The sequence below is a fragment of the Strigops habroptila genome, chromosome 9 (genome assembly GCF_004027225.2).
Source record: "Strigops habroptila isolate Jane chromosome 9, bStrHab1.2.pri, whole genome shotgun sequence".
Lineage (NCBI taxonomy): Eukaryota > Metazoa > Chordata > Aves > Psittaciformes > Psittacidae > Strigops > Strigops habroptila.
Window position 1 is genome coordinate 18,227,442 of NC_044285.2, and position 25,442 is coordinate 18,252,883.

The 25,442-nt window shown below is 37.9% G+C and overlaps 1 protein-coding gene across 11 annotated transcripts in view; it reads right to left on the bottom strand.

Annotated features, from left to right (window-relative positions):
- The window catches only part of HERC1 (HECT and RLD domain containing E3 ubiquitin protein ligase family member 1), a 96,528-nt gene that overhangs the window by 31,697 nt on the left and 39,389 nt on the right, over nucleotides 1-25,442 (bottom strand). For 9 of the 11 annotated variants that reach the window (XR_003993084.1, XM_030497026.1, XM_030497030.1 and 6 more), the window contains 19 exons: nucleotides 24,044-24,350; nucleotides 22,595-22,715; nucleotides 22,271-22,322; nucleotides 15,752-16,023; nucleotides 15,242-15,457; nucleotides 15,035-15,155; nucleotides 13,836-14,073; nucleotides 12,616-12,809; nucleotides 11,052-11,207; nucleotides 10,714-10,820; nucleotides 10,362-10,472; nucleotides 10,086-10,262; nucleotides 8,941-9,180; nucleotides 8,662-8,745; nucleotides 7,567-8,087; nucleotides 4,690-5,465; nucleotides 2,747-2,945; nucleotides 1,635-1,795; nucleotides 63-179 (listed from right to left, as the gene is read on the bottom strand). Coding sequence is in view for 10 of the 11 variants with exons in the window: in XM_030497026.1 (XP_030352886.1) it covers nucleotides 63-179; nucleotides 1,635-1,795; nucleotides 2,747-2,945; nucleotides 4,690-5,465; nucleotides 7,567-8,087; nucleotides 8,662-8,745; nucleotides 8,941-9,180; nucleotides 10,086-10,262; nucleotides 10,362-10,472; nucleotides 10,714-10,820; nucleotides 11,052-11,207; nucleotides 12,616-12,809; nucleotides 13,836-14,073; nucleotides 15,035-15,155; nucleotides 15,242-15,457; nucleotides 15,752-16,023; nucleotides 22,271-22,322; nucleotides 22,595-22,715; nucleotides 24,044-24,350 (4,170 nt within the window). In the remaining variant the exon portion in view is untranslated. The remainder of the gene's footprint in view (nucleotides 1-62; nucleotides 180-1,634; nucleotides 1,796-2,746; nucleotides 2,946-4,689; nucleotides 5,466-7,566; nucleotides 8,088-8,661; nucleotides 8,746-8,940; nucleotides 9,181-10,085; nucleotides 10,263-10,361; nucleotides 10,473-10,713; nucleotides 10,821-11,051; nucleotides 11,208-12,615; nucleotides 12,810-13,835; nucleotides 14,074-15,034; nucleotides 15,156-15,241; nucleotides 15,458-15,751; nucleotides 16,024-22,270; nucleotides 22,323-22,594; nucleotides 22,716-24,043; nucleotides 24,351-25,442) is intronic. The other 2 variants (XM_030497032.1, XM_030497031.1) reach the window with 2 other exon arrangements.

Genomic DNA, 25,442 nt, shown 5'->3' on the forward strand with positions numbered 1-25,442 from the left:
TAAAAGTGTTTCATATTTATCTAATTTTTTCAGTTTAAAGGAATATTATAGTTACAAATTACCTGTAGCTTCCATGGCTTTTGCTATTTGCCTGAGGGAGAACCCCATTTCTAACAGTGGAACAGCAATAGCAGGAGGAGGAGGGGACGTCGAAAGTCGGCTGCTTGGATCAGACAAAGCTTAAAAGACAGAAAACATTAAATGTAAAGTGCATAAATCTTTCTCTAGTGTTATTTTACTAGCCATTATGCTGCTATATTAGCTTCAAATAAGGGAATAACTGCCCTTAACTTTTTCTCTACTACTTTCTACAAAGTATTTTCTGTAATGAAACTAGACAAGTGTTCATTCTTACTCATATATTATATAAGCCTCTGTTTAACCAAGTAAGATCCTGATGATATTCAAAGAACTATTTATTTTAAGATATTTCTAAGAAGTTTATTTCCATTTAAAACCATATAAAATTATTTATTTGACTTATATTTAGGTAGAGTAGATAAAGTCATCCTTCTCTGAATCATCAATATTCCCAAATACTATGAGATCACATTCTTCTTCAGGTACACAAAGAGACCTCAAATAAGCTGGTGGCATACCTGAAAACCTCTTTGCAGATGATTGCTGTATTTCTGAGCAAGGAGTCTTTAAGGGACTACTGAAAGGTCAGTTACTGTCCCAAAAACACAGTCTCCTTATCATTTGCCATAAAAGTGAGGTCTCATCAATGAAGGCATCAACAATGTACTAACAAACACTGTTGTAAAGACTGTGTCAAGACTAAAAGACCCAACTAAGAGCATGGATTAAGAGCAAGAATACAGAGTGGCATCAGTCAGGAATTTTAACAAGTGGACTTTGTTTCTCAGCACTGAGTATGAAATCTCATGAATATACTTTAACTCAAGTCTCTTCTATTTATTTAATACAAACCGTATACATATGGACTTGCACCTTTCTTTTTACTATTATCTCTTTTGCATCACAATACTCATTTGTGCGCTTTATAAACTCAAAATTCTCATGTAACAATTTGCCCAGCCTTCTAGCTATGCCATTCTGTACGTGCACTGGAACAGAGCAAGTTTCTGTTTTGAGAAGTACAGTGCAGGCAGTAATAAAATGTTAATGAACAGAAGCCCCCATTACCTTCATATGCTTCCAGACAGAAGCATGAGGAGCCCATAAACGCTGGACAGCCCTTTCTATCTCATTAAACAAGATCAACTGGCAGGAGCTATACTGGTGTATGTATCATAAAATACACCAATTCTTGTTTTCTGTGTGGTACGTAATTTAACAAAAGCTAGAAAACCAGTGCACTGAACAGTGGCACACAAGCAAGGAAACAAGCCCAAATCAGAGTAACATTTTGAAGTAATTACCAACTATATCACCATTCTCTGCTTACACATATAATCCATTCCACAGCTTTTAAAAACTGATTTCATTTGCTCGATGAAGTCTAGAGATAGACAATGTACAGCTTTTTGTCCTAAGACAGTGACCAAAAGGTTTTCGAAAATGCTTTGCATGTTAGGTTGCATTAAAAAGAAATGCTGTTAGTTTTCAATGTCTTAAAACACTACACTGAACTTCTGTGACGTTATGAACTGTAGTAACTACAAGTCTACCTGTACGATTGGCAGGCCTCGCAGACTGGGAATCAGGGGAAGTCAGACTTTGTCTCCTTCCAACTTCATCTGAAGGAGATGTTGGTAAAGATGATATTGGAGGAGTCTGAGCACGTCGCGCCGGAAGTACGGTTGTAGTAGGGTAACTGGAGAACATTTGTCTTTAAAAAAGAACAATATACATTTATATTAAAAAGAGCCATGTTTAAAAAAGTCTGACACAAGAAATACATCAATTAAGAATGCACTTGGCAAGGCATATTTTACAGCAATTGAGTTTTGTAAGGGTAAGGCACAAAACATACATTGGGGTGGGCAGAAAACCCTGTGCAAACAGCTCATTCCTATCCACCTTTGCCTGGAAAGTTAAAATCTAAGTATGCGCTTAAAAGAACCCCTTATAGACCAAGAGCTATCCTAGGAATCAAAGAGAAGTAAATACTCTTCCCATTTCTCCACTTTGTTCAGAACTCACCTTGAGTAATATATCAGGTGAGTTTTTTACTTTAACTGTCCTGGTAATGAGATATTGTTCTGACTTTTGTCAAATGATATCTGCAAAACCTCTAAGAACAGAGGTCAGATACATCAACAGAATTAATAAACTTAGAACAGGACTTGACTCAGTGTAAAGCAGATTTCCTTCTACATCACAAATAGCCTCTGCAGATTAACTAGGCTTATCTTCCACTTCAGTATGTGAGGGTAGGATGAAACAAGGTCTTAGCCTGCAGGGTGTTAACTACAAACTAAGATCTACTCTAGTTTGAGAATTAACAACTATTTGTTAAAAATACAGAACTTTACAGATTTGTAATTTAAACTACCCCAAATAAACATGAGAACTGAATGACAACAGAAGGAATCTTCTCCTGTCTTGAAGATTACAGATGTTACATATATATACAGTGTATATTAAAAGCTTATCAGCTTTTTATTTGTAGTAATACATGTGCTGCAAGACAAAGTAACAAATTAAACTCTGTCCTCTGCAGAGGCAATTCTCGACAGTCAATACAAACATTAACATTTTCAAAAGACACGTATATAAACCACACAACTGGTTCCCCACACCCACAATATCATACATGCTACAAATAAAGGTATCTTACCTAAGAAGACTGAGAGGCATAACACCAGGTGATTCTGAAGCTGGAACTGTTTCAGTATCAGTTACTGGAGTAGTAGCAGTGGTAGTATCCTCCAGAGAACTGCTCATGAAAGATGTCGTGCTGGAAGCAGAAGGGCTGGTTGTAACCGGTGTTTGGGCTTGCTGAGACTGATCACCTTCTTCTACCTGTTGATCTACTTCTGCAATAGAGAAAAGGACATTACAGGAACAGCAATGTCATTGTGTAGAGCAAAACAGTAGCTGCGGCTAAACTTTCAAAACCAACTATCATTATTTAAAATTCTCCCCAAAGCAAGGGGTGTGCAGAAGTGCACACCACACAAACACTGCTGCCAATAGCTCATGGACTTCTGTAAAGAAAGCAGTCTGTTAGCTTTTGCTGTTGTCCTGCTGATACAAGGTAAACAGTAAACAAGGCTCTCCAGATGATAACAATCAAAAGAAGCGTGACCAGCAGGTCGAAGGAGGTGATCCTGCTCCTCTGCTCTTGTGAGACCCCACTTGGGAGTACTGTGTGTGCAGTTCTGGTGTCCTCAATATAAAAAGGACATGGAGCAATAAGTCCAGAGGAGGCCACGAGAATGATCAGGGGCTGAAGCACCTCCCGTATAAAGACAGGCTGAGAACATTGGGGCTATTCAGCCTAGAGAAGAGAAGCTGCATGGAGACCTCAGAGCAGCTTCCAGTGTCTGAAGGGGGCTACAAGGATGCTGGAAAGGGACTCTTCATTGGGGACTGTAGCAATAGGACAAGGGGTAATAGGTTTAAACTTAAACAGGGGAAGTTCAGGTTAGATACAAGGAAGAAGTTCTTTACTGTGAGGGTGGTGAGGCACTGGAACGGGTTGCCCAGAGAAGTGGTAAATGCTCCATCCCTGGCAGTGTTCAAGCCCAGGTTGGACAGAGCCTTGGGCGACATGGTCTGGTGTGAGGTGTCAGGGAGTTGGAATTAGATGGTCTTAAGGTCCTTTCCAACCCAAACCATTCTATGATTCTATGCCAGATCTTATATTTATATTTATGATTGTAACAGCTATGATTATTCTCTTAAGCAAAAGCAAAGGAAATTTCAGATACGGAAATTGAGCTGGTTAACAATAAAGCTGTTTTTAATTCAGCTAGGTAACAGATTTTTTTAAGGTGGGGGGTTTTTTTGTTTTGAAGTGCTTAAGACAGTAAAGAACCAGACAGTAATTAGCTTTAATATTTTAGATATTTTTTCTTAGTCTAAACTGATTGAAACGGCTCCCCTGAAGATGCAGGCTGTAATACACCTATTTTTAAGAAAAGGAATGATACACATTTTCTCTTCAGCTCCTGTTAGTGCATTGTCAAATATCTCAGAAAAAAAAACAAACCGACCCCAACAAACCAACCCCAACCCCACAACAGATAAATACCTCAGAAAAAATACTCAAGGCAAAAAAAACCCAAACCAAACCACATCCACCACCCCACCCCAAAAAAACCAACCCAAACCTACAACTGATAGAAGAGACAGAAACACAGGTTGGTTATACCCTGACCATACACATGCTCAGCATCATCTGTTGCAATGACTGCAGACAATCACAGTTAACAGTGAACTCTATGATATTTACATCACATGCAAATCCTTCTGACAGGTATATACAGAAGTGCTCCTTTTAAAAAAGTACTAAAGACAAGTGAGAAACTCCTGTATTTCTGACTGACTCATATGCAATCACTTTCTATTAAGATAAGGAATTGGGAAGAAGGCAAAAAAGTCAGTAGTACAAAAAAGTAAAGCATCTTGGTAAAACTAATCTGTAAAATTTCTCTGTTGCTCCGAAATATAACCACTACAAACTCACAAGATTCTGTTATTTGTATTATCCTTACTATTAATTTTAATCGAAATAGTAATAATTACGCATGTACCTCCAAAGTTTTTAAAACATACCTTGTTTGAGTCTGCCACCAAACTGATCCTCCAGCAGCCCATGAACCACTAACTTGTAGATCATGGCTTGTGCTCGTTCCAGATCTGCCAGTCCTAGAGCTCTCTTTATCGGTGAGCGCATGACTGCCCGTTTCACCATGTGGCGCATGAGGAACTGCAAGGCAGCACGCATCTCAACATCTTCATGAACAACTGGAGAACTCGCACAGTCAGAGTTGTGACCATTTTCTGCCAGGACTTTTGGTATTAACAGTAGTTCGGCATATTTACTACAACTAAGAAGAACGCTAAGTGACTTCATGGCACCAAGATAAAGATAAGATAGCTGCACTGCTCTGATTTCTGACTGCACTATATCATGATTTCTTGCAGTATGTTCGTGATTCTTTTTTCTTCCCTCAGCAGGTTGGTGTTGGGATTCCATACCTAGTGTTGATGGTTCTAAGGAAAAAGAAGCAATTTCATTTTCCGACTTAGAGCTCGTAGCGCTATGTCCTTTGTTGTCATCAGCACTTTGTCCTAATCGTGTATCTGATCCACCATCACCCTCCGTTTTCTGGTCCATTTCCCCTTTATCTTCCGATTCATGCCTGTGTTTTTTCTCATGTCTCTTGGTGCTCTGCTTTCCTGTATCTTCATGAATACCCGTCAGATAGGTAAGGTCCAGCAACACAGTAGCTGTCAGCCCACGAAATCTTGCAACATCAAAAGGCAGCGGTTCACAGGGCTCCAGATTATACAATGGAGTATCACTAGGCGACCAAAAAGTTGGGAAGCTTTAATAAAGATCAGAATGACACAGGAAAAAGCAAGTGAGGGAGAGACAGGAGGAAAGTACAGAAAATAATGTAGGCAAAGTAAGATGTAAAATATATTTAGTAAAACAAACAAACCAATTCTAAAAATTAAATGGAAACAGGGGAAAATGAGGTTATGATCAGAAGAACAGGGAGATATGGTATCAGAGTAGAGGCAACAATGCATGCATGGGTTTTCAAGAGCAAGCATTAAAACCTAGAAGCACCACAGAAGCTATCAATGCTGTGCTGACAGAGGTTTCTGCTAATTCTTTAGAAACATGTAACAGCCTCTTACTAAGAAAAACTACCTTGCACCAAATTTTATCATCACACCTGAGCTGAATTTGTGAACAGGTATAGAAGCTTAAAAGCAAAACACTCCAAAACTTTTTTCACATTAAGGAAAAGCTTTGATTGACTCCATGCCCCTGTTCAAACTACTCATCACAAGGAGCACGCTACTGATAGCTTCTGGTAATTCTGTCTCTGGTTATGCCAGGGCAGATTACCTGGAAAGGACAGTGACTGCTTAAAAACAGGTCAGAAAACCCAAGAGACAAACATAACATATGTCTGTCCGTCTATACACTCAGTGATATTTTGTTAACATTTAGGACTGTTACACTTGACTAATTTTCACTCTAAGCAGGACAAAAATTCACCAGCCTATACTTCCATACATCTTGTATTTTCTATACATATACCAGATAAAGGACTTCTAAATCTTCCTTTTATTATCTCAAAATGTTTTCGCATCTTATGCAAGCTTCTGCCTAAAACTGAAAGCAAGCTTGAGCCCTGTTTTAATTAAGAAGGTACATTCTGAACTTAATTCAATGCATTACCAAGAACTTGCCTCTGTTCAAGTGCTTCACTCAACCAATATTCCAAATTATCTTAAGGGCACACTTACTTTAAGGCTATACTGTCACAGGGGCATACATGAAAATTTGTATCTGGAGCTAAATTCAACAATTAATTGCACTTCATATGTAGTTAAAGTGACGACAGCCTTTGCAGAAAGACAAATTAGGCATCATGCAACAGTTCTACGAGGTGAACTGACCTCGGTTGTTTCAGAATGTAATTGTAACTCATGGCAAAAAATAAGGATTATTGCTCCATTTCTCCAGAAGATGATGGTTCAACTATAGCCAGAAGGAGCTTAAGCAATTTACTGAATCAAATCTTTTCCACACAAAACCACAGGCAATTCCTGCGAGAGCACCAGGGAGCCCAGAGAAGCCACTAGCTTCATTTCAGCTTCCTTCCCAGTGCCTTCCCTTTGAAGACACATCTGCAAGATCGGTGGAAAAAGGAATATCTCCTTCCAGCCTCCTCCCCAATTTTCACCATCATCTGCAGAACAACTTCAGAGTGTTAACGCCTAATACAGGGGCACTCTATCAGCTCTCTAAGGCAGGTCACAGAATTGAGGCAGCATTAATTTGAACACCATCATCCAACCCACCATAAACAATAGAATCCTCCCATTTCCTGACTTAAACCACCCCACAAGCCCCACAGAAAAATTTCCAGTTCCCTAAGAAGGGAATGACAAAGCAGCAGACATCTGTTCTAAACTCTGATTAACCAAATCAGGGCTCTCTTCAAAATCAGCTTTGCCATTTACAAACAAAAGTGTGCACTGACCCCCTGTAAAAATCTGTGTTATTCACAGACAGAACCAAGAAGCTGTAGGAAACTAAGACAGGAATAATGTTTTAGTTAGCCAATACATACCAATTCTAAACCAAGCAATCCTCGTTTCAAACCTAGGAAAACTGGCAAGTCTGGTCACATGCCAACTCTGAAATCTAGAGGCCAAAACTAAGAAGTCTAATGATGCTTCATCAGTGCAAACCTATCACATTTATTTTTTATATACAAGACATTTTATTGCTGGATAGCATAAAAACTTAACTCACAATATTTGTTTGTTTTAAAAAGCTAAATTTTGCAGTCTAAGCTTAAAGTAATTGATCAGCACGACTCTAATGTAAAAGGTATGTTACTTCTGAAGATTGTGAAGCACGAAACACCACTAGACTGTGAAAAGTGCAGGAAATGAGCATACCTGATAGTAATCTCTGCTTCATCCCACTGGACCTTGGCAGATGTACTGCCTTCCTTCACTACTCCAAGCAAGGTGGCATGTCGTCCAGTTTGCTTGTGCACACATCGACCTCCAACTCTAAGACCAGCATCAACTCCACCAATTACTGCTAGAACAGGCCACACTTCCACACAGAGCATCTTCAGCTGCAGTTCTGAAAGGTCAGCCAGACCATGCCTACTATGTTTGCTCTTCTCCTCCTCTTTATTTTCCTTCTCCTCTCTCACCTCATTCTCTTCTCGACTTTGAATTGAGCGACTCTTCTTCAGCTTTTGGCCTGCTTCTTTAAGACATGTTTTGATTTTATTCAGTCTTTCCATCATTTTTTTATTGATGCAGTGTGTCCAACGGTCTGTGCGATGAAGGATACGAATGAGTTGGATGGTGGCTTCTGCCAGCACTGCAGCAACAGGACTACAGATGGGGTCACCAGGTAGCAAATCTCTTGGTGTTCCACGCATCTGCATATCACAGATTTTCACCTACATGTTTAAAGAGAACAGTTTAAAAGTTATCTTCTCAATGTTCCTGAAGCAGCTAACTTTTTTTAAACACAGGAGCCTCCTGCTGAATAGAAAAAATGACTAGCATTGTCTTTTTCTGCTTGGGATCCCTAGAAAATCCACCTTAATACTGATCAAAACCTGCAACCCTTCAAACTCAAGGATGCTGAAATTACAACAGTTTATGTTTTCTCATGTAATACTATCTGGAATTCCTAATACTGCATTTTCACTGGGAATGCAATATTGTGTGTAGAATGCCAAGGCTGTAAATCAATTGTAAATAATAAAATACATTTTAAATTTACAATAGATTGCACAATATAGGAATTTATGAGAAGTCTAGCTAGTGTGCAAGTAAGACAGTGCTATGTATGTCATAAACCAAAATGAATAATCAGTGATGTTCTCACCACTTGTTAGCTATCATCCCTACACCCCGCAAAAACCCCAACATCCGTAACCCTGACACCCAGAGAACAGATGGAAAAGGAAAAACTGACTTGATCCTAGCGCAAACCAGTACAGCTATGCAGATGAACGTTTAAGTTACCTTCTCTCCTGGATTACTGCTGTAGAACATAACGCAAGGGTATAGCTCTGCTGCATCCACATCTTCAAATGCAAGTTTTGGCTCCTAATTAAAAAAACAAAACAAAAACAAACTCTCAGATTTCAAACACCTTAACAAGCAAAAATATGAAATGTGACAAAGTTATACTTGTATTAGAGTCTTTGTAAGTATTGAAACTGTCCCCCAACTATCACACTTCGCTTTGTATAAAATATCCATGCCAAATTACTATTAAAAAAACCATTTTATGTTAAATACCTCTCCATTTTTACCAAAGGAAATAGTTCTTGCTTCCATATCTAATACGCATGTGATGAAATCTCCTTGGGTAAAGCTGGACAGAGTCAAGGTTTGTTCTCCGTTGTGATAAAGGTTACCACTGTAGGCTCTATACAGCCACATATCTGAGGTAGTGCGATGGTTAAAATCATGTACTGGCCAGCGAGAAACTCCTACACATGTTCCTTCATTGCCTCGATTCTCCTTCACAATGTAGAACTAGCAGGCAAAACAAAACAAACAGGGGAAAAAAGTCAAGAACAGATGTTTTAGCACAATAAAGCAATGAAAATTTACTGTACACAGATTTATGTACACTACTTTTACTCAGAAGCTTTTAATAAGTAAAAAATAACAAGTAAAATTATGCTCTACCTCTAAAAATGACATCTTGGTGTGTAAGGTCAGTCATTTAAACATAAACTACTAGTAATTAAGACAATAAATGCAGAAAAAATTTGGGTTCTTTTCTGGACTCAAAACATACACACTCAGAAGCTGAAATACAAGTGCTAAAAATCATATTCCAGAAACAAATAAGCTCCACTCTTCACATTCACAGTGAGCGATTTACACAGATTCAAGTAAAAACAGAAATAAAAGTGTTATTCTCAAAGATGGTACTAACGACTACAACTGTGTATGTATCCATATTCCTGAAAAAATCACTCCAGAGGATGCATTAACAGTCAGATGGGCTGACGTGTCTTTTTGCAAGAAAACAAAATGCTTTGTGAAGTGTTCTAGAGAAAAAAGTCAAAATCTCTGTATTTCAGTGGATAGCTTTTGCAAGACAATGCCCATATGTGCTGACTGTGGATCTTAGGGACAAGTAACATCACCTCTACGAATGCGCAACACACATTCACAGTCTCCAATCTGTGTACTGAAATACCCAAATGGCTGTGCTCAAAAGCAGCCACAAACTCTTCATTTTGGGTTGCAAATCAGAATCCTAGAATGACTTAGGTTGGAAAAGACCCTTAAGATCATTGAATCCAACCAGAAACCTAACAATGCCAAGATAATCATTTACTCAAGAATGCTGCCATAAGGAAAAAAAACCATAGGTAGCTTTTGTTTATAAATCACAGTGCATTTCCAAAACAAAGTATGCAACCTACCTTCCACTGGTAACACCCAGAAGTAACTCCAGTGGATGCTAAGCCATATCCTTTACCTCCACTTCCATGAGTTAGAACCTGCCCATTCTCTACTATGCAGCACTGAGCTTTCTCAGGGTCAAAGGACACTTCCTGTATGGGAAGATTCTCATCTTCGTCTTCTGACTCCCCTTGCTTCTGCCAGAAACAGGACAAAATATCTGTGGTAAATGTAACTCAGTTACATTTAATAACTCAGTTACATTTAGTCAAGACAGAAAGTAAAAGCAGCATTACCTGTAGCTTCATTTCTTGTTCTTTCTCCTTTATTTGAATTGCATGTTTAGCCTGAGCTATTGGAGTCTCCCACATACAGTCAGACAGAAGTGAGAACAACCGTTCAACAACCTGGTATATCAGAATACAATTCAGATCATTTTAAATCCAAGACGAGGACAACAGATACGATTACATTGTTTTACTTTGCTTTCTAGGTATAAATGTCAAACTAGTCAGTGCTCTTAAATAAGCAAATATCTACACTGAGCCCCATTTGATATGAATTCTGAACAAACCTACGAAACATTTAGAAGTTTATAGAGACTTTTTGAAGAAACAGGTGTAAAAGCTTATAACAAAACATAAAGACCTGAGCCATCTGATCATCTTCAACACCAGATTCACAAGCAGGTAATACAGCTTCTAATACATGAAGTGCAAGAAGTCTAGTCCTCAAATTGCCAACCAAAGGAACTCCTAAAGATGGAACAAGATGTTAATAATCTGAAAGTGACTTCTATGTCAGGCACGCACCTATGATGCCAGCTGCATGCCACCAGTGCACAAGTCTCCAAAGTGTAACCTGCATACATCTACTGAAGTTAGTTTTAGTTGCTCACTATGCAACACGTTTTAACAGGACCTATTTTCAGGAACCGTGCTACAGAAACGCAAGTAACCATTGAGCACACTTTGGAAAGATCATACCTGAGCAACACTTCTGAGAAGCAATGTTAAGAAGTACTTCTGTCCACTTTGGAGATGCCATTTTTGACTGTATTGCTTTTGAAGACACAACTCTACGTAGAAAAACAAGGAAGTCTCCCAAATGCAATTCCGCTGCATGTTGCTTTCGGAGGGCAGCTGGGAAGTTAAATTAAAAGTTCTCATTTACAACCTTATTATTACAACCTTATTAGCTGTCCTTGTTACTGGCAACAAACTGTTCTCTAAGTAAAAATACAATGATCAATTATGACAGGATGGGTGGTTGTTAAACCTTGATTAGCTGACAGGAGCCCTCCAAGCTGCTCTCTCACTTCTGCTCCTCAGCAAGACAGGAGAGAGTAAGATTAAAAGCTCATGGGTCAAGCTAAAGGCCAGGAGATTACTGACCAGTTATCAACACAGGCAAAACAGACTCAACTTTGAGAAGATTCATTTAATTTATAACTAATGAAAAATAGAGTAGGACAATATCAAAACATCTTCTCACACAGCTGCTGTGTGGCACTTTTTACCCTTTCCTAAGTGCGTTACCACACATGCACCACCAGTGTTGCTGACTGTCTCAGCTTTGGGCAGCAGCAGGTCCGTTTTGGAGGTGGCTGAAGCTCCAAACATGAGGGCAAGCTCCTGATTTCTTCTTGCAGAAGCCACCCCTGCAGCTCCCTGCCACTAAACAAACCTTGCCATGTAAATCTGACACACACGATTACTTATACATGTCCCTGTAATATAAAATGTAACCACTGGTTTCTAAGTATGTTTTTGTTTTATGGGGATTTTTGATACTAAACACTATACCTCCTCACACCCCTGATTCATATTCCAAGGCAGTTTTAACAAGGAAATGCTTGTGGAAAGACCTTATATTCTAATTTCTAATTAATTATCTTCTGAATTCATCAGCCATTGCATTATTTATTAGCCAAGACAATCATAAGCACCATCAAAAACATATGTACACCTAAAACCAAGCTACAACTAAAGATTTCTTCAAACATACAATTTCCACAGAAACTCAAAATGCTTATTAAGGGACTGTAAATTATGTGAAGATATTAAGATTTCAGAAAATCTTTTGTTAGATGAAGATGACAGGGTAGGGTCAGCCTTTTGCCATCCAGTAAGACCACAAAAACTGCTAATACACAGCAAATACAACTACTGCCTGAATTAAGCTATATTTATCTGCAGTTTGAAATTTAGGTAATTAAATTCCTATGAACTCATTTATGAAAAGCACCACTACCAAGAACTCATTTTTCAAGGAAAACTGTATTCTCCTCCTAACTCCAAACCAGATGGAGTAATTCTTATTCTCAGCCTGTTCCTAACTATAAATTACTTAATGCATCATGTCTACGTAAATCTGAACTGAGCAAGAAGGTATTTGATGACTTTATTTAATCTAGCTTTCAGAGTTAAGAATGACCCAACAATAGTGAAAATACCACAGGGTGGATGAAGGCCTCAGCATTCTGTGGTTTCTTTCCTTATTGTTTTCTAGTATTTCAAGATTTTAACAGCAATGATGCAAGACAATTACCTCTGAAGTCCCTCTTCTCGTTCTCCCCACTGGAATCTGCCTTTTTTGAATCTCCTTCATCTTCCTCACCTTCCCCTTCTCCAAAGGAAGCCATAAGCATCACACCAGCTTGTGATAACAAGTTCTTCAGCTGACTGCATAATAAATCCAGCAAAGACTGGACCACTTTTGGGCTCAGTTTGTCAGCATAGGTTCTATACACACACATACAAAAAAGTAAAATGAAGAGTATTTGAGAGCTGATCCAAGGAACAAGAACATAAACACAAAACTGTAAAGGCAGAGCCAGTGACAACTGGGTCTACAACAGCACTAACTCTAATTCATTCTATTGCAGCAGGCTACTTTTCCTCATCATCCACCATATGCTTGGCAGATTATTCTTATTTGAATCCTGTTTTTAAAACACTTTAAAACTGTTCAATCTTCAGAATCAAGGGATACATTTCAAGTACATCCTAGGGGAAAAATAATTTACTCAGTTAAACATAATCCCATTGCACCTTCCAGAGATGGAGTGTTGCTTTTGTGGGTTTGGGTTTTGGTTGGGGTTTTAATTTTTTTTTGTGTGGGTTACTGGGGTTCTTTTATGTAACAGACTTGTCAGATAAATACAATGTGTTGTATGAACACTGAAATGGAGATGCATGTACTGGGTATCAAATAATACTCTAGCTGCAAATAGAAACTACCTTCTCTACTGATTTTTTCTTTACTAAGCTAAACTAAATAGTTAAGTGTTGACAGCAATTTGGATGTTGTTCTGCCATCTGGCAGAGGCCAGTACTCCTCAGAAAAATATCTGATATTCTGAAAAGAGGCACAATGTACTGCTCTAAAGAACTCTCACCACACTATCAGCATTGCTTTTACACAAATGACTTTTACACAGCAACATAAAGCCTCATCATATCAACTGACCAGATCTAGATACAGAGCCAAACTAGCAAAATGGGGAATATGAGAATACAGTGTTTACAGACCATAAGGTTCCAATTATTCTGGTCCAAACTCCTCACTATATAAAAATATTTATCAGTCTTATGTGCACCTTTCTTACAAATAATGTGACTACTCTTTTTTTCCCCCTGCTTCACTTATATACTTCTGAACATTTATTGCCCTAAAGAAAGCTCACACAAAAGAAAAGTTATTTTTAAAGGATACTGAAAAGCTTAACGATAAAGTTTTCTAAACGAAAGGGAGCATCTGACACTTACCCTGTGGTGATAGCAAGGATCTGAAGCAGTCTTGTACTGGCTACTTTCAAAGCTGTGCTGAGCTGAGAAATACCAGTTTTGGGCAGCAACTGCAGTGGTTGTCCTAGCATGGTGTCTGTGCCACACAACTGTGACAGCACGTTCAGAAGACCAGTGGAAATGGCCAAGGAGACATCAACAGGCTGATAGTGGACACTTAGAGCAAAGACTGTTACCAACAGAAGACGCTGTTGTGCTTCTAAGATTAAAATAAAGTTGTTTTAATTAATAAGCTGTTTAGAGTAATAATATTAGGACAGAACAACAGCAGATTATTTTTTTAATAAAATTTAATGAAATAAATTATCAAGAAAAGAATTAGCATTCTTTGTCAGTCACTGTGAGGTAGTCTTTCTGATGTACCCTTGTAGCTCCCTTTAAGTCAATGCAACTTCCATGTCAAGGCTGTCCAAGGAAGAATAAGATGTAGATCTGGTTTGTGATGTAGGTGTTCTGAGGCTAAATCTCAAACCAGAATCTTCTCTCTAGGATAACGATAACTGGGTGAAATGCTTAATTTTTTACTTCTACTTAAAGCTGATTCTAAAGAAATTTCTTTCAGTTCCATTTTGATTGTAAGTGAAAAAACAAAACAATTCAGATAAGAATGCCCATTAGGTTCTACCAACAAATATTTACAGAACTCTCTTCTGTACTGAAGCTCTCAGTCAGCACATGTACAAAAGCACAAAGAGGTGCAGAGTTCCAGTTACGCCTTAAGAACAGAAGCACACAGCAACATCTGGGTATGGAAGGACAGGAAAAAGAGCTTTCAAAACAGGAAAAATGCCCTGCTCTTTGGTTTTGGATTTAAAGAAAGTTCACTTGAAGGAAAAAAGACTGGAGACTTTATCTTATCAGAAAACTGCTTATTCCTGAAAAACCTAAAAATCACTTTGAAGTGCCAAAGACACAGGTGATTGTGGAAGACTGAGGTATGTGGAACAGAAAAGCTGACGACAGTTAGAAGTCTTAAAATAAAAAGGCCTAACACTTGAAGAAAATTAAGACAGAGAAAGGTTAAAAAGCTTCTCTCTCTTAGGAAAAGTCAGACACTTCAGTGAATTCTGAGCACTAATATAAAAGTCTGCTTTGTTAAACATATAAGCTGTTGTACTGTGTATTAGAGGAAATACTTTGCAAATCTGGTTTTCCCTTACCTATGTGATGCTTGTTAGCTTGCAGAGCTCTTTCTAACGTAGCAGATAATTGCTGGTAAATTTTGTGCACAGCCACCTGGATTTCAATTTGAATACTTCTCTTAGCTGCTCTGATACCATCCTGGGTCAAATAAATGAATCAGAATATGGATTGATACATTATTATCACACAGTTATTGAAATAGCAGAAACTGCTGAAGTACTTACCTGGTAGTGATGCAATCTTACACTCTCTCCTTTGGTGCCTGCATGTCCTACAGTGCCCAAACCAAAGCAACCAGCAAGAAACTGCAGTCTAACAGAAGTAAGCAATGAAGACGACTGAAATCCTGGTACTTGACGACTTCCCATTAAGGGCACGCTGCCTTTTTCCTCCATCCCTGATAGAAGCACTAAAATCTGATGAAGTGCTTCCAGGCGAAGCTAAAAATAAAGGCAGGCAAAAGACAGTATTAAGTAAGTAGCAAGTATCCTTACAAATTAGATCATCTCCAGCTGTAAGGGAGAATGAACTAAGGCAGCTGTTTTCTCATTGACTTGTTTTTTTAGTTCCATTTTAGAGTTTATTTACATTAAGTTCCCAGTTCCAGTTAAGATATTTTAACAGAAAAAAGAGGAAATGTCCTTAATAGACAGAATTTGGACAATGATTTAGAAGAATCCATAAAATAAGCATAATGTATGAAGAATAAGAAAAGATGTTAAACTGAAACTTACCTCAGCCCTCAACTGCTGCTGCTCCATTGCAATTATTGATGCTTGTGGACTGGTGGACATACTTTCCTCTGGCTCCTTAAATCCTGGCGAGTTTCCCACATCTCCACTTACAAAGCTGACAACATTTTCAATCAAAGTATGTACTCCAAGGGATCTTGAGAGATCAAAATCGGACTCAACAAATGAGTAGGAAGATGTGTATAACCAGTCTCTGCTGTGTTTTAGTCGAACCCATGAGTCACTTAAAGGTTCCACTTGACTGTGTATTGCTCCTAAAGATACACATAATGAAGGCTCATAAATTCCAAATCACCAGGTAACAAATTTTGACAGTAGAGACTGAACTGCTACAGGTGGAAAATGAATATTCATATTAATTATACCATGCATTAAGCAACTCAGAGCAAACCACTTGATTTAAATGTACAGCAATTTCCCTACAGGAAAGGCTGTATTTAATTATGTTAAGCAGTATTGCAACGCGCTGCCAAGTGAGAAAACAAAAAGATAAAAGCCACTCAAACTGCTCAGCTTAAAGCTAGAACACTGAATAAAAATGCTTTGCAGCTAAATGACAAAATAGTGAAAAAAAAGATCTGTTACAACAGAAATTGTGCATTTGGGCTATTTATTTTAAAGTCTAACCATAAACAACCAAGAGTACTCTTTGGTTTTAATCAAACCACTATAGATTTCATAGTTTTGAAAAAGTATGTTATTCTGGATGAAGTATTTACAGAATTCATGTTTGCAAAAGGGAACAGAGATTTTTTATTTTAAACTAACAGAGAACATTTACTTTATGATTCTAGATAGATACATGTATCATAAATACCATCTGCAGCATGTAGTACATCTATAGGTGTCATCTGACAATTTCACAGGTCTATTTCCAAGTATTATTACAGCTGCATGTCATTACACTACCTGAAATGTCACCATCACTAATAAATATACTTCTTCAAATGAGTATCAGTCATCAATCTGCAGCACTGGAGCTTATTTATCACTATATATTTGATCTCATTTCCAGTAGAGTTTTGCTAGAACTCTATCCCTGGTACAAACGAGTGCAATGCCACTGAAGTCATACCTTCATCAGCAGTTAAATGATATGCATGAGTTAAATGTACATATCAACACACAAGTTGGTATTGTATTATTTCTGTAAATGCTATTAGCTGATATGGAGCTGTGCAAGGTATAGCAAGAGGGCAGACCCTGCTCAAAAGAACCTTCGATCTGTACAGATAGGTCATGTCCACAAACCTATACGGAAACCTAATGCATGTTTAAATTCACTCTGAAGTTTTAGGTTGAATTATCTTTCAATAAGCTACATAAAATTTTTAAATATTAATCTCTCTTGTGCATAAGCTACAGGGACCAATTTGAGAATCACAACCTCTTCACAGTACTTGTACAAATCTACACTTACACCTCAGTTTTTAAAACCTGTCTGCAGGGCATCAACCTCAAACATTATTTATCATCGCCATTTCCAGGGAAAAGTCAAACAACTTCATAGGAATTCATCTGTGGAAAGCTCACTTTCATTGGTGAGGTGAGTTCCAGTGGTATTAGCTTCAGGACCAACTTTAAACACTGCCTACTTGCAGTAGCCGTGTAAGCAGCTGCTCATGGGAACAAGGAAAGGCAGACACATCAGGTTTTGAACTTAGGACAACTCTCCTTGCAACCATTCCTCACCATTCTTTTCCTGAGGTAAAGTCAAAATGCTAATACTCTGCCAACCAACCTGCACCTGCAGGTCATGATTTGCACCTTCACCCAACTTACGAATTCAGAATACCGTGAAAGTTTGTTTTTCCTTTGTAAATTAGGTAGTTCATCTCCACAGCCAAAAAAATTGTCAGGTGTGTGAATTATGAGAACCTGTTCACATCCCATTTCCTTTTCTGTAAATCGTGTTTGTGTGCATTTGTATGGTGTTCCTCACACTGGCTACCAAAAGGATTGCAACGGCTTCACAAAGAACCATCACAGTACTTAGGTCATATTAGGTATTTGACAAAAATATACACACACAAATTTATTCTGGATAATGCAAAGATTAAGATTAAACACTACTTTCCAAAGTGCAGTCTAATTTCCTAATTTCTGCTGGTTTATGTAGCACAGCAATACATTACCTGGTTTACAGAGAACAACCTGTTCTGTGATGTTTTACTAGGACAGAATTTCAAGCAGTTCTGTTACTCAATTTCACAGTTTATACAGGGTGACAATATTTAAAGCAAAGGTAAAGACAGATACCACCTCAGCCTAATTTTAATATTAATTATAATATTTGCTTTAAAACTCTCTATTAAAAACTAAGTTATAGGCTGAAGCAAGAGGTGAGAAACATGATGTAAATAGGACAGAGTAGAATAAGGGGGTGCCGAAATACCCATTTTAATGTAAATGGAGTTTCCTGGCACATGCAGGGTGAACACAGCCCAAAGGAAAGGATAAATGAAGCCTCAGATTTTGTGGACACTACCAAGTCCAAAAAATGTTGCCTATGTAGCTATTTCAAAAGCCTCCTTAAGCCCTACAGTCTTTCAACAGCAGGAGAGTTTAAAGCATCCCCATGACACGAGCATCCTATCCTCTGCCCTATGCTCCGCCATGCCATGGCACTATGAAGCACAGCACATAATCAAAGAATTTACAAAGAAATAAAAAGCAATTCCCATGTCTTAAATTGCAAGCTAAAGGAGACCTTTCGAGGATTAACAGAATATCAGAAGGAAATTTAGTTTTCATAGTCAAATCTTACAAGTAAAAAACTCTGTGATGTATTAAATAGAAACCTAAATTATTTCATATTTGAAAAAAAGATGAGTTCTTAGCTAAACATTTTAGTATTAAATGCAAGATCGTAAGTACAATTTCAAATTGTTTCAAATTAGGAGAAAAGTCCAACAACTCTGAAATACATAAACCAAGAGAACTTATAACTAAAAGCATAGAGTTTAAAAACAAACACATCAGAAGTCAAAGCAGTAAACTTCAGAACTAAAAACATTTAATTAGGGCACACAAATCTAAAACAAAGGAATTTTTTTTCCTTGAAGATGTTAAATATCAATAGAAGAATTAAAAGTATGATTGTATATTAGAGCTTAGCACGATTCTGTGTAATATCACTTACACAGAACTGATTGAAGTTTAGCACTTCCATAAGCCTCTACAATCACATGAACAGTTGCACGTAAGAATAAACTTTAAGCTTACAGTGAAAAAAAAAAAGAAAGAAAAGAAAACGAGTGTACTTGTCCTTATAAGCCAGCTTGTAATAATGAGTTTTCTAAATGAATGTGGCACAGCTGCAATGCACACTTCAGAAAACATAAAATATGTAGGGAAGCTATAGAGACAAAAAAATAAACATGCCATCGGTTACTTGCTTGAAGCTCTTCTTTTTTCTGGGGCTCAACTGGCCAAAAAGGAGTAAATACACTACACCACACAAGAATCAGAAGACAAAAGCAGACATTTGAAACAGAAGGCAACATATTCATAAAATCTCTTTTTCAGAATGACTTATACTTAAAAAAATCAGTCTCATCTCAATCAATACAACCATATCAAGCAGCAAAGTTTTGGGGAAAAAAATATTTACTCTTGGGTTGAATTAGTACAGCTGAGGTAAGTGATTTCCCAAATTCTCCACCTTCTTTTCAGAGAAGAAAAAAACCATATATATCCCTCTTAACACAGTTCTATGCATCCACCAAGACATGTTTATGGCCCTTACTCAAACACAATCTTTCAATTTTAAAAGGCAGAACTCATTTTATTACAGGTACACAAAATTCAATTTAATTCAATTCAAGTCGCTGCTTTTTTCAGTGTTGCCCAGTTGTGTTAGTGAGGTACTACAGTACACACAAGCACACCAAAACTCACTGATTTAACATTTACACAAAGTAAGAAACGCCAAGACTATGCTTATGATTGCACTGCTAAATACACATTCTTCACTGCTAAGTCTCTAATGCAGTGTACAGTAGCCTGCAGGTACCGTACAGGACAGGCACAACATTTTGAGGCACACACTCTGGACCTGCAAAATTGAAAAAGATTAATCTAAGCAACAAAACCCACCCTCAAATGGCTTAGATATGAAGGGAAAATAACGGTGTGCTCATCACCCCTTATGGCAAAAGTACTGAAAATACTTCTTTTTACAGAAATGGAAGGAAAAGTTGGCTAATTCATGAATAACTAAATAACAGCAAGGAAGAAGATACTCAAAGGATCCTCAAGCTGAAGTAGGAATACCAGAGTCATATGTCTGACCAGATACAATAAATGAAGGGAAAAGGCAATTAATGAATAGACTGAGTGGCTAAGAAGTTAACTGAGTAAAAAGATAATGCTTTCCTTCCATACTCATCTGCAAGACCACAGGAACAGCTTAGAGCATTACTCGTCTTTCTACTGCTAGTTTTCTGTATTGCCATTTATGAATAGGAACAATGTTCATACCACAAAAATCAGACTATAACCACTAGTGAGAGTTATTTATTGAGGAAATGTGATCTGAATTTTGAGTAGTGAGTTGCTGCATTCAATAAATAAGTTCTAAAAGAAGCCAATCCACTGCAGAGGGAATTACTCTCTTGCCTGTTACATAGGAACCACTCGCCGATACCCTATACACACTACATTATTTCGACAACTTTGCAAAGATCAAATACTCTGCAATGAGTATAGCTGAGGACAAATTAACCCTCCAGAATCTCAGGATAGGTTCAGAAGATAACATGGATGCAGAAAACCAGACATTTCAGAACAAATCAAAGACCTTAAATAGCATCGAGCTGAACAGCTCATCCACTTTATCACACAGATCTTTGCCGATCTCTTCCTGACCTTGATGTAAGTATCAAGAATGCTTCCCTGTAAATGCACCCTGCACTCACTGGATGAGTCTGGTACTAGGTATCAGCCAAAACTATCGTATATATCACCTGGCACAAGTAGAACAGTTTTCACTATTACATGCTAACTTCCAGTTGCCAAAACCAGACCAAAAAAAAAAATCTGCAAACACTATGGGACACCAAATAAGACCCCTACTACCAGAAAACAGGTATCTGTACATGCTGCCTCAGTGTTCAGCTCGCAAACGAGCTATTTGCGCTTCTTTATAGGTTCTAGACAGAGTAACTGCATTTACCTCTGTTTCTCCTCAGTGTTACACACCTGGTGCATTATCTTTTCCTGTAATACAAAGCTTCTACAGGTTAGTTGGTTGATAAAGTCTATTCTTGCATTATTCTTCATTTCCTGGAGCCCGTGACCAAAACAACCTCATAAGTCTAACTAACAGCTCCATAAGATGTATCTCAGATCTAACTCAAGATGATTTCCTGGATTACTTCTAGGATATATAGTAAAACACAGAGAGAGCTGTGTGTCAGATTAATGTCAAGCTAAAAATGGTGGCTCCAAAGAATACACTGCAGACCAGAGTGCTGACAGAGGCTAACACTGAGAGGCTAACACTTCTAACACTGAGAATGCCAACATACATCCTGCTGTCACAATATGAACAGCTCTAGTAAATTTCTTTACTTGTGCATGGACAAGGAATTCCTTTCCACACTATTTACAAACTGAAGTGTAATGAGTGCTGCCACTGATGGTTTGCTTTATAATTCCAAAAGACTTTAAAAAGCAAGCAACTTCTCAGTACTCTGCTTAATGATGAAGGCTATTAAACTAGAACTCTTAGGTTACCTACCATGATTAAGGCTTCCTGCAATTAAGGCATATCATAACTCAACCTAATGCTTCTTCCCAAGCTTTTTACAGATACAACAGATACAAGTCATGATTCTAGCAAGGACCTGCATCATCCAGAGTGGAGTGAGACTTTCTGGTCTCTGTGTGAACAAACATCCTTTGCTCCCTCCACTGCCTTCTGTGAAGAAGCTCATTGAGACTCCCCAGAATGCAGCAGCAACAAAAAGCAGTACAAAAACTAAAAATCTGATTTATACTGGAGCAATGGAAGAGGCAGCTGCTTGGTTCTGTGGATGTGCTGTTACTGAAAGGATGCAAAACCAGAAGTAGTATTTTCTGGATACAAGTTCTCCATGTTCAAGCACATTTCATGGTAAAAGTTCACTGTTAGCACAAGAGTAGTGTTCCACTTGAACTTCCCTGGCAATTTTTTCCTCCTGAAGTCACTTAAGTGAAAACAGAATGACAAGTTCCTAACTGACTTCACCTCACAGAAATCCTCACTTGCTCCAAAAGAGCATCAGAATTCTAGAAACTAGAATGCATAGTTATAACCTAGGAAATACTATAACCAAGCCACAAAGCAACAGAACAACAAGCAGTAGCTCATAGTTATATAAAACATTCTTTTTAAATACTTGGATTTAACATCCTGACTGCCATTATGTACTGTAGTGAACTGCAAACACATTTTAACTTAAGAAATACTAACACACTTATCAGGTCAATATTCACTAGGTAAACAGTAAAACTTACCCCTCTTTCTGTGTGATGATGCCAAATCCAAATCAACATTTCGTCTTCCACTCTAGATTAAAAGATTAATAAAAGCCTCGTTTCTTTAAGTGAACATATGTGGTGTATAATATTTGAGTATTTAAAATGCATCCCTCACCCAGGAGAGCTACAAAGTTATCATTTCCAGTGGTTTTATTACCACTATTACTTTCTCTCAAAAATGGGTGTTATTAGAAGAGAAGCTAAAGTGCTGAAACACAGTACTAAACAAATGTGTAAGATGTACTTCCTATGTAAATATTACATCGATAATCTCTAAGTACATAATGCTAGTTTACTTACCAGTGAATAACCTTCCTCATCTGATTCCGGCTGAGACAAATCAGATTCACTTCTTGACTTAATCAGTCTGTAGCTTGAGTTTGCATGGATTGAGCGACTTTCAGCAGTAAGACTTTCACTCCTGCTTCATGTACACACAGACACAGAGAGAGAATACTGGCATTAGGCAACAGGGAGAGTTGATAGTCAAATTTAGCAGGTACCACAGTCTTATTTGGGAGCAGACTATCACAGAACATCACAAGACCACACCAGAGATGAAAAAAAGTGGTCTGATGGTTTCAATTATTACGCTTATAAAGTGCATTAGTAAACTGTTATTTCTTAACAACCTTAGAGGTCAACTGAACAAATGGCAACCTCAAATGACTGATCGTTCAAGTGCTTTGCTAAGTGTTACATACAGTATACAGAAACACTTCTGAGCTGAGAGAACAAGAAAACAGAGACAAAGTAAGTGGGTGAAAAAGCACTGAACATGTTAAAAACCCACCCCTAAAACACATCCTGAAGTTGATATGCTGGAGATGAAAGCCACTCTGACAACAACAGAGGCAACCACCTATGCTTTAGGGACTAGATTTCCAAAAAGAAGCAAAAAGAATAAAAGAGTACTGAATATATTTAATCTCCCTCTGAACTCCCCATTAATATCTTGATTTAAAGTATCAGGGCAGAGTTTCTGTACACTAGAAGTTTAAGTAGACTCAGGAGTTCACTAGTAGCACCACCTACACGATTCCTCTGCTATATTCTAATACACAAAGACCTCTAGAATAAATGTTGAAATGGGTCCAGTTTAGAATAAAACTGTGTTACCAAGAATATCCCAGGTTAGGAATATTAAAATACAGTATGTAATACTTATACTATTTAAACTAAACACTTCTTCAACTCAATGAGCTGTCAGGCTTTATTTTATTATTCTGCTATACCTAACAACAGTGTCAATATCAACACACACCAATATGTTAGGAATATTTATAAGAATTGATCATGAATGACATGTTTCATAACAGGCTTTGAAACTTTTGCTTTTAAACATATCCTACAAATTTGTTTTGGACACTACTATATGGGGCATTGCTACAGTTCAAGAAAATACAAATAAGGAAATTAAAGTCCAAACACACAATTTGACCAAAAAATAAGGAATTTTTCCAATTACCTCAGATTATCTGTACACCTGATGATCTGGACTTTAGCACTAAAGCCCAGCTTCGAAAAGTAAATATGGTCCACAGAGACTAAAACTCTTACTAAGGTTTAGTTAACGTAGACAAAGAAAATTGAGCAAAATCACTAATCTTAACAAAAGCATAACATCGCTCTAGGCAAAAAACTTCTTTAAAAATGTCTGAGAATCCTCAGAGGAAAACTGAGGTTATTTAATCAATAAGAAAGGAAGCAGAGAAGAGTTAAGTATTCTAAGCATTCAGGAAACCCCACCTTGTCATGAGTCCGATCCCCTCAGAAGCAGTAGAGGGAGGTTGCTGTAACTGTCCATCCTCCCTTCGTTTCTGGATCTCCTCGATAACAGGGCTCACTCCTAAGATCAACAAGGCACATCTGTGGATCACAGAGTTGCATGCAGCAGTATACACATCTTGACCTTCTGTCAGATCAGTGCTGATTCTCCGTTCCTGCTGAGACTGAGGAGGTGGATCATCAAGCCTAGTCCCTGTCCCAGTGTTCATTCTATCTCGATCCCGACTCCGAGCTACTTCACGGGCTGATAGGAAACATTGAAATATTTCTGTAACATGCAACACACAAAAAGAAGGTCTTAACTTCTAGACATCAATTTTCTAGACAAAGCTACACAGAATGAAATATTCATCTACATCTTGGTCCCAAAACTGCCCCACTACAAAGAAAAATGAATATTTTTCCAACAGCAAAAGAATACATTAATAATACAAAGAAGTCATGCAAACAGGTTAAACAAAGCATTTACACAATGTTAAGTTTAAAATGAAGAGGACAATGCAGTTTGACAGAACACTAAATGCTCTTTCAGTGTCTTACTGCAACTCAACTCCTGTTCTGATAGCATCAAAGAGATTATTTCATGTTTGCCTTTTAGCAGACATATATAAAGTAACCCTTCTGCACATCTGTATTCCAGACACCAGCATATCTGTAATTCAATACTGAAACAGTTTCAGGCTTTTATAGGCTTTGTTCAGTACAATGAATATCCCATCAAAATTCTTAAGCCTTCACTTGGCTTAACTCTGCTGTTGTCTAGGGCACCGCATTCTTCTAAAGAAGCCGAGAGACCACATCATCGTCCAAAGACCAAAAACTCTCCTGACTTAATCATTTTAATTTGAAAGATTCAGTTTCCCTTTGGCAGGGCAAAGGTGAACCTAAACACTTCCTGCTTATATTTTAGAAGCAGCAAGGCATCAAGGACACAAACTGAACTTTGCATGTCAGGATCAGTTTTCCCTTAGGATCTCCAGTAAAAGATTCATTTCTTCCTACTTACGTGTGCACGGAAGACTACTGTCTGGATGTTTCTGTATACATTTCCTTTATTGTACCCAGAAACCATATCCAGGCATGATTTGAGAATACTGTGCATTTGCCCAGGATAACTGTAGAGCAAGCAGCGAAGGCATATTGCATCTACTGAACACGTGTGCAGCTTCTAAAGCCACACACCTACAGTAATTTTCAAAGACTAACATGACTTCTGTCCCTGAGAACACCAGGGTAACAACAGGAAAAACAACTGTGGGTGGCTGGGTGTTGCTTCACCAAAATTGGAAAAGTTAAGGATTAAGTGCCCCACTGACTCTGATTACAAGCACAAGTCAGTCTAACAGCAGTTTGCAAAGTT